This window comes from Branchiostoma floridae, unplaced genomic scaffold (assembly GCF_000003815.2).
Source record: "Branchiostoma floridae strain S238N-H82 unplaced genomic scaffold, Bfl_VNyyK Sc7u5tJ_1560, whole genome shotgun sequence".
Classification (NCBI taxonomy): Eukaryota; Metazoa; Chordata; class Leptocardii; order Amphioxiformes; family Branchiostomatidae; genus Branchiostoma; species Branchiostoma floridae.
Window position 1 is genome coordinate 114,959 of NW_023365758.1, and position 9,376 is coordinate 124,334.

Consider the following 9,376-nt stretch of genomic DNA (forward strand, 5'->3'; position numbering starts at 1 on the left):
GTATATACTCTACTCTGCCCTGTGTCTCCTTGTCAGAGCTGTTTGAAAAATAGATTCTTTATGACAAAACAGTATTCAGACACAGATACCTGTTTTTTGCCCATCCACTATTGATTTTTCTTGGTCTATCATTAAAGACTATGTCTATCCCCACACCTGCAGAGTATGGCGAGTATCTTGAGACAGATGAACAGCTGGTAGACTTGGCCCTGGACAACAATGTCTTCCTGTACCTGAGTCAGGCTGTCATCGCTACAGACACCTTCCACACAGAGGTAAACTTTCTGTCTCAAATGTTAGTTGTTAAATTTTGATCTACTTTTTACCTTAGGCAAGAGCTTTATGTTGTTGAATGGCTTCTTTTTTGGATGAGTAGTGTTTGTGATATTTCTTTAGCTTTTGTTCCATGTAGCTATTAAGTATAAAGTCAATTTAGATATTCTATTTTCCCATCAGGAAAGGGCATTGTGACATTCGTTGAACAACATGAAGACAAGAAAAGTCTTGGGATAGTCGTACAAATGTCGCACAAAATTCAGGTGGTCTTTTCACAGAAAAGGCTACCTTAGATCCTTGTAGGAAATTAGTTTTGTCACAGCCTGTTTTGAAATTCTATGATATCAAAATTGTAATGTGACTGGTCTGTTACCAGGGACAGTGCATTTCATTTGTATAAAACTCGATCTTTTTTTTTTGTGTGCAGGAATTCTACGTGCGGCGTTTGCACACCTTGGTGACAGACTTCCTGGTGCTGATGCCGCTGAAGGTGAAGGAGCTGCGTAGTCATGGCGACGAGGAGGCGCGTATCCTAGCGCTAGCCGCGGCGGAGGGTGTGGAACCTCCCACAGACATCAGGAGGGGGTTCGAACATCTCATGACACTGGTGAGGCTGGGCATTCTTCTGGACTGTTCTTACAACCAAGTGTTTGTACCTAAGACAATATTTTGGTGACCATCTGTCACCTTCCTCAGGGCAATACTGACTGGTTCTGTGCAGATAGTGTAGGTATGTGCAGATATGTAGTTATATTAAAAGAAAACATTGGCAATTTTAAAAACACTTGGTTACTTGTTGATAACTTTGTTACCAATGACTAACCAATCTGCTGAAACTATTCATGGATGGTCATGTTTTTGTTTGAAAAATTTTTTGCCTTGCCGCCGGCAAGGCTTTACGCCAGCTTTCTTCCATGGATGGACGGACCTGTTAACCCAGCCCTTCCAAAGCCCCTTCCAAAGGCCCTTTGTTATTTTGGGTATACAAACAGTTTTAGTAATACAGACAGAGACCAAACTGAAAACCATCATAATATAAGAAGAAACAACTCATGAATGGAAACAAAGAAAAAGAATGTGCCATTCCACCCGAGGCAGACTTGCACCCGCCCACCCTTCTGCCAAGAAACGACACATCAAAGCAAACTGGAAATTATAAAGAGGACTAGAGAGTAGAAGGAGAACACCATAGTGAAGGACTGACCACACATACTGAACATCTAACAGACAATCCACCAATAGCAAAGACAGACTGTAGCACCAAACAAAGACTACTACGACAAGGACTCTAAAAACGTAGAACCAAAACTCCCGTCCGCACACTTGCCCATTTAACAGATTGGCACCACTCAGCCAAGAAACTTTCAGAACCAAGTCGAACAAACTCCATCTTGAGTTTAAACCTAAGAGCCTCCTTGATTAGAGACACCAGCTCAATGTGAGATACGAAATTATTGTCAAAGAGAGCCTGACACCTGGACCACCAAATCTTAGACCGAGCGACGGCCAAAATGTAGGTGCAGACATCTCTCTTACACTTCTTCAGGGTAGACGACATAACACCATAGAGAGCGACCGCGCGAGAAACACGAAAACTAGAGACCACCCATCGCCTAATGAACCCTTCGACCCAAGTCCAGGTCAGGAGCACCTCGCCACAAGACCAGATGGCATGGGTAACGGTCTCCGTAGCTCTACAGTTTCTCCTCGGACAAAGAGGGGAAGGAGTTCTGTGCCAAATCGAACAAGTCAAGTAGTTGGTTTTGAGAGCCCCATGTGCGACCTTCCAGGAAAGCTCCTTTAGGTTATTCTCAAGGAGAGTGTTATGCACCGTTGAAAAAACAAGTGACCAATCAACACCCCGCTCTAAAAAACAAGCGGAAGGGGTATGAGAACGAGCTAAAATGGCAGCTTTGTACAAAGACTGCACGGTGCATATCCTGTCCCAAGTCTTCGAAGCAGAAGCATTAACAAACTCCAAGGTGAGCTTCCGCATCAAAGAATAGTGAGGTGGAGCCTCAGGAGAGTGGGGGGAACTGTTAGACCACGATGATGGTTCAAAACGACGGGCAAAAAAACCCAGCCAATATTTTGCCAACTGGACCCATGGAAGATCCGGCCGGTCAAGAATATTGGTAAACGGCCGACAATAAAAACAATTGGCCTTCACTCCAAAATCAATGAGATCCCATCCACCTTTGTCCAAAGGTAGCAAAACTGTCTGTCTAGAGACCAGTTCTGCACGATAACTCCAGAAAAACTTAAAGACGGCTCTCGTAATGTCCTTGACGACTGACTCGGGAGGAGAAAATACAGGAGCAATATACCACAAAGTAGATAAAGCAAGGTTATTAACGACGACAACCTTGCCAGCGAAGGATAAAGAGAAGCTGTCCCACCTTCGCAGAACCGCTTCAAACTTAGCTTGCCTCTCCCTCCAGTTGACTAAAGGCATATTAACACTTCCAAAAGTACCTCCCAATAAACGTATGGATACAGATGTCCATTTAAAATTCTTCGGACAATCGAGTCTTTTCCTCCAACTACCTAGCCAGAGACCCATACATTTGTCAAGATTTAAAAGAGACCCGGAACCTCTGTTATACATGTCAATAACAGCAAAGAGCCGGCGGATCGACTCATCGGTTGTAACAATAGCCGAGTTATCGTCCGCATACTGCGAGATCTTAACTTCACGGCCACCAGGCAACCTGAGGCCGTGAATCGCAGCGTCGGCCCTTACTGTAGCGGCAAATGGCTCCAAAGAAATTGCGTATAGCAGGGGTGACATAGGGCACCCCTGCCGAACACCTCTTGAGAGAGAAAAAGAAGATGATAGCGACCCATTGACGAGAACAGCACTGGTAATGTTGTGGTACAATATAGCAACCCATTTGCGGAAAACCGGGCCAAAACCCATCTTCGTAAGAGTCAAGTGAAGAAAATCAATATTCACTCTATCAAAGGCCTTGGCCTGATCCAGAGAAATGATCGCACAGTCAAAGTTATTCATATTAACATATGTAATGATATCTCTCATCAAAAGTAGGTTACATTGTATCGACCGGCCTGGTATACCGCATGTCTGGTCAGGACTGATGACCGAGGCGGCAACCATCTTAAGCCTATTGTTAAGGACCTTTGCAAGAATCTTATAATCGCAATTTAACAAAGAGATGGGGCGACGGTTCTTCGGGTCCAGAGGGTCCCCTTTTTTTGGAAGGAGAGTAATAACACCAAAACTCTGGCTCTGAGAGAGCTCGCCAGACGAAAAAACTTCCTCATAAACTGAGAGGAGATCCCCGGCAATGACGTCCCAGAAAGCGACATAAAATTCCTTCGGGAGACCGTCACTGCCAGGGGACTTATTATTCTCCATACTGCGCAATGCAGCCCAAAGCTCATCCAACGAAAGAGGACCTTCTAATGAAGAGACTTCATCAGGATCCAAAGACCCTTCTAAATTGTTACAAAGGTTATTCGCCTCACACTTATCAATAGGCTCAGCACTAAAAAGGTCTTCATAAAATAGCTTAAAAACGTCTAAAATCTCCTCGTCATCTTGGACAACACGTCCAGTAGAATCTCTGACCGAAGAAATGCGTCGCTGCCTACTTCGGGAAGAGGCCTGGCTTACAAAATACGAGGTACATTTTTCCCCCTCGACAAATTGCTTGACTCTGGACCGAACAAAAGCACCGCGAGCCTCCTCAGCGGACAACTCGGACAAGGAAGACTTAGTACATTCATACCTACGCAAGATGTCCGCCGAAGAGGCCCCGTCGTTCATCTTGTTGGTGAGATCGACAAGTTCATTATTCAAGGTAAACATGGACTCCCGTCTCTCCCTAGCCAGTTCACAAGAAATTCTGATCAGGAGAGAGCGAGTTCTAGCCTTTACATCATCCCACCAGGCTCGCAAAGAAGGAAAACCTGGTTTCAAAGTCTTCCAATTGTTAAAAGCGAGTTTAAAATCATTTAAAACTTTGTCTCTTTTTAAAATCGAGACATTACATTTCCACAAGCCAGGCTTCTTCTTCACATCCGGTAAAATTGACAAGGACACACAGTCATGGTCTGTAAAATATGCGGGTAAAAAACAGTAGTTTGAAACGACGAGGCATTTAGACGAATAAAATCGGTCCAGCCGACAGGCAATACCTTTGGTCGGCTGTCTCCAAGTGAAGACCTTTTTAGAAGGATTCTCATGTCTCCAAGAGTCATGCACATTAAAATCGGCGCAAATGTCTTTTAAAACGGTGGAACCGCCACTACCATGAGCCGGGTTCCCGCCCCTCTTATCAATATCAACATCTTCAACGCAGTTAAAATCACCGCACAAAATAAGGGGCTCAGCCCCCGACAGAAACTTATACAAATTTTTAAAAAATCCAGTACGCTCCGCAGAAATGTTAGGAGCATACATGTTACAAACTTTGAAATTACGCGCACCATCGGACAAGACGACACAGACAACACGCCCACTGTCGTCACAAGACTTTTTAACCACATCAAAATTGAAAGATGGAGAGAGTAAAATACCCACACCTCTAGATTGGGAGGAGCCCAATGCCCAAAACGCTTGGCCTCCCCATTCCTTCTCCCAGAGCACCGCTTCAGATGTTGACGAAACATGGCACTCTTGGAGGCAAACAACGTCAAATTTATGTTGACGGCAAAAGCCGAAAACCTGCCTCCTCTTCTGCGGACTACGGAGCCCACAGACATTGAGTGTAGCAATAAGAACCATGAGGCTACATAGAGAAGGAATGTCAAACAACATCGGAATGTGAGGAATTAGTGGTACAGATCATCAATTCCTTCCACACCAATTCGGTTAACAAATTGGGGGTGGACATTGTAGAGGTGCTTGAGACATAACATGGTGGTTTTAAAAAACCTCGAACAATTACCAACCTTACAAGGCACAACGTCCCCGGAGATGCCATGCGCCTTTGCAAGGTGAGATTTCAAAGACCTAAAACTATGCAAGAGTTCGTCACAACCATGAGAAATAAACTGGTTGCACACAAAGACAGCCTTATTCTTGTACAAGTCAGAGGAGATGACAATGGCTCTCGCCTTTGCTACCAAATCGGGACTTGGAGCCTGAGAGGCATCCGAAGTATCCTCATCAATGATGAGGCTTCTGGAGCCAACAGTAGAGTCAGACTCGTTACCGTCCACAGAACGAAGACTCTCCGAGGGAAACTCCTCGATAACAAGACTGGAGTCGGAATCCGGCTCCTTACGAATCTTTTTTCCTTTCGACAAAGTCTTTGCAGAGGCAGAACCCTCACTGGAATCCCCCCTACACCTTTTCCTGGAATCTTTGTCAGCAATATCAGAGTTGCCATCATGGCAGCTCTGACAAAGAAAGAGGCGATTATCGCTTTGACAAACTGGGCCCTCACAGAAAGCAAGGAGAGCAGATTCTGGAGTTATGTCTGCCTTGCACTGATGACAAGACACCACCTCCAGAGTGATTGTGTAATCCAACTCACAACCCTGACACATGTACCGACGAGTAACAGGTCGGATAGGACTGGCCGCTTTACGCCTCCTTCTCTGGGACCGGGCGCGAGGGGCCGGTACCGGAGCAGCAGATGTTGAGGGTACCTGCTCGCTAGAAGAGGAAGAAAGGCCAGGCTTAGCCAGAGAAGGAGCGGCCTCCGACAGCAAGTCCTCAGACGGCTCAACCACCGCGACCGGAGAAAACTTGGTCAGAGAAGGAGCGGCCTCCGACAGCACGTCCTCAGACGGCTCAACCACCGCAACCGTAGGAGAAACCTCCGGCTCCGCGACCCGAGAAGAAACATCCGACTTCACAGCCGAAGAAGTACCCGGGTCCACACTGCCAGGGTGACCTGGAGGCGAAACAGGATCAGATACACCAGACTCTGCGTCAGAAACATGGGCCAGTTCCGACCGATCAGTCTTATTTACAGCCTGAGGAACCCGTCCATCATGATGTTCACGGACCTGACTCACACCTGCCGGGAGCTCTTGGCTCTTAGCCCAACTGGCTCCCATCTTAATCCTGTTTGCGAAGGACAGGGGACAACGGCGGGCCGTATGTCCCTCTGCCCTGCAACTGAGGCACACAACATCGTTGGTACAATCCATGGCCAAATGCCCAATGGATTGGCATTTGTTGCAAAATGTTACTGCACAATTTGCCGACTCATGGCCTTCCTGGTTGCATCTCAAGCAGGTACGGGGCTGCCCCACATACCTGAAGAAAACCATCCTCCCGTCATACATTTTCCATGCTGATGGGATATTGCATCCCGGCTTTAAAACTACTTTGTATTGCCGGTTCCCATTTTTGATGGTCGGTCTGTCCCGGTATGTTACCATACGGGACGTGATGACGGCACAGTATTGATTTAACCAGTTCCTGACATAGTTGTCATCGAGCTCATACGGAATTCTTGTGGCCGTGACAATTATCTCCGCCGCCGCGTAAGATGACACATCCACGGCGTCTAAACCAGACAGTTTCCCCGCATACAATGTACGCTCGTGTACCGAGGAAAATGACACGTCGAATGAGTTTGGTCCCAGAGACTGAACAGCCTGAATGCTGCTCATGGGAGCCGAAACCTCGCTCAGCAAAGTAAACACTTGTTCATACGTTAACCGATCACGGTACACGGCAACTTTTATTGAAAGAGGACGCTTCATAATACAGCTTTAACTAGAACCAAATAAAACTAAAAAGGAACCAAAATATGAGCAGACAGAGCTGCCAGAGACCCTGAAAAACACTACCTGTAAATCAGACAGCCTCCACGGGCAGCAAGGGTTGAAAACGTAACGTAACTGAAGGCGTGTAACCAAACTGACACGCTTAAAGAACAACCAAGTACGAACCAATAGACTAGGCAGCCTCTCCGGGCGCTACTGGTTCTCAAACTAAATTGCTAAATTTGCCAAGGAGCAAGCCCAAGTGGAAATTTCCACTCAGACAAAATGGACACCACTGTCTGTCTCAACCCTTGAAATGCAAAACAGAGCAGCGTCCTACAATGGATGACCTCTGCCCCCTCTCAGCCCAGTCTATATAATGGGCGGGGGACAGCAGAAACTACAATGCTGCAACTAGATTTTGCAGCTGCGAAACAGGGCGAACGCCCCACAATGGATGGACCACCTCTGCCCCTCTCAGCCCAGTCAACGCAATGGGCGGGGGGCAGAAGTAAACCACAATGCTGCAACTAGATTCTGCAGTTTTAGATCAACTCATTAAAGCCCAGAGTTCAACCGACTTGCAAACCATTAGATCAACTCAATAAGCCCAGAGTTCAACCGACTTGCAAACCAATAGATCAACTCATCAAAGCCCAGAGTTCGACCGACTTTCGAACCACATACTTACGGGCAAAAACACATTGTCACAATAACGTGATCAACGTGCCGAGTTTTATGGCTTAGTTAGACAATGGTACATTCCAGGCGAGTATTAAAACGCTCTTCTAGACGCATGTTACTGTATGTGGTCCAGCGTAATAAATCTACGCTTTAACTCACCATGTTTATATAAATATATATCACAAATTGCATCAGAAGGAACTTAGTTTATAATAAAAAATAATGCATATTCATTGTGGGTCAAAAAGTTTTACAAAACCTGTTTAATGTGCCAATAATTCATCTGACATAAATTATGATAATGAGGGGGGAGGGGGGCGACATGTGGAACTCGGGATTTTTAAGCGTAGAATCTAGTCTAACTTACCAAAATAACATAAAATACGCGGCAAGGCACAGCTTTTTTAAAAAGATTTCTTGTTTAAAAACATCTTTCATGTCAAATCTCATCATATTCATATCTCAAGATCAACCCATAAATCAAATATTTGATATATCTTGATACAGTCCATCCAAACCTTCGAAAGTTACTAGTATGCTAGACTGAAGAAACTACCCTACAAGATCAATAAATAAATGCTGTACACGCACAAACATGCATATACACGCATTCATACACACAAGGACGTTCTATCACCTTGATACACACAAACATACGCACATGCATACATACAAACAGTAACACTACCGACTACCACATTAATGGTAGGTAATAAAACAAATAATACAACAAAAAACAGCGTTATTTTAGAGTAAAGTAAAACCAGGCAGCATAATCTTCAATTGGTTGAAGGCGGCTGCCTTAATCGAAAGAAGAAGAAAAATACAGTTATGTTGTTAAACTGTACGGGGTAATCAGGTAAATCAACTTTGACCTTCGATCTCAAAAGCTCAAAGGTCAGTTTCCAGGCCGCCATTTTGATTCATCGAATGATCACGGGCAAGATTCCTTTGTTTCCAGTTTGGCCATTTATAAGGCAATTCTACACATTCACAGTTAATCTGCACCATAGACCGGTAGGTAAGGCATTTGTTTACTGCCTATCCACTTTTTGTCTGCTTTTTCCTTTGTATTTTAGATTGGACAAAGGTTTCTTTCAGGAAATCGGTGATCGATTTTGTAGAAAGGGGAGGGGGGCAATAGTTACTAGTTGTTGACATAGGCAAGGATGAACAATAATACGATTTGATAACTATTTGAATTAAACGATTCCGAGGCATTTCATATATGTTAGAGGTCTTGCTCATTTGTTTATCACGATTTGTTAGACGTGTGTGTATACATCACATTTGTGTGCATTTATAGGGGGCGCGTATGTTCGTGTATCGGTGCATGTGCTTGACATCGACAAGAATTGACTATATCAAGGTTTGATAAGTCGGTTGAGGGAGTTGCCTTTGGGGAGGGGGTCTTGCAAAATTGTTACAGCTGTTTCACCATTGAGTGTATTGGTATTGGTTTTTCCACATCTACGATAAGGAATACACTGTGTAGTAGAGGCAGTGTTGTTTCACTGTTCATCATTGTTGCTTTAGAAATGGACGAAAGAAACTGCGAGGTTGCTATGGACGGTCACCAATCTCTGCACGCTAGAGACGACACAAGCAGCAGCGAGAAATTAGAAACGGCAAGGCAGCAGAACAAGGAAGGGGACATGGAAACGTGCGGAGTAGAATCTGACCATCCTCCCGAACATGGCCATATAGGGCAAGCGGACACTCTTCC

At 45.0% G+C, this 9,376-nt stretch overlaps 1 protein-coding gene across 1 annotated transcript; it reads left to right on the forward strand.

The window, feature by feature from the left end:
• Nucleotides 1–140: 140 nt before the first annotated feature.
• Nucleotides 141–952, forward strand: LOC118408163 (nuclear pore complex protein Nup205-like). The gene is made up of 2 exons (XM_035808801.1): nucleotides 141–275; nucleotides 704–952. Exons 1-2 carry the CDS (start codon nucleotides 141–143, stop codon nucleotides 950–952), a joined length of 384 nt encoding a protein of 127 aa, XP_035664694.1.
• Nucleotides 953–9,376: the final 8,424 nt, after the last annotated feature.

Coding starts and splice junctions, on each gene's coding strand:
- LOC118408163 (XM_035808801.1), top strand. CDS start 141: ATGTCTATCCCCACACCTGCAGAGTATGGCGAGTATCTTGAGACAGAT. Junction 276..703: donor CAGACACCTTCCACACAGAG/GTAAACTTTCTG, acceptor TTTTGTGTGCAG/GAATTCTACGTGCGGCGTTT.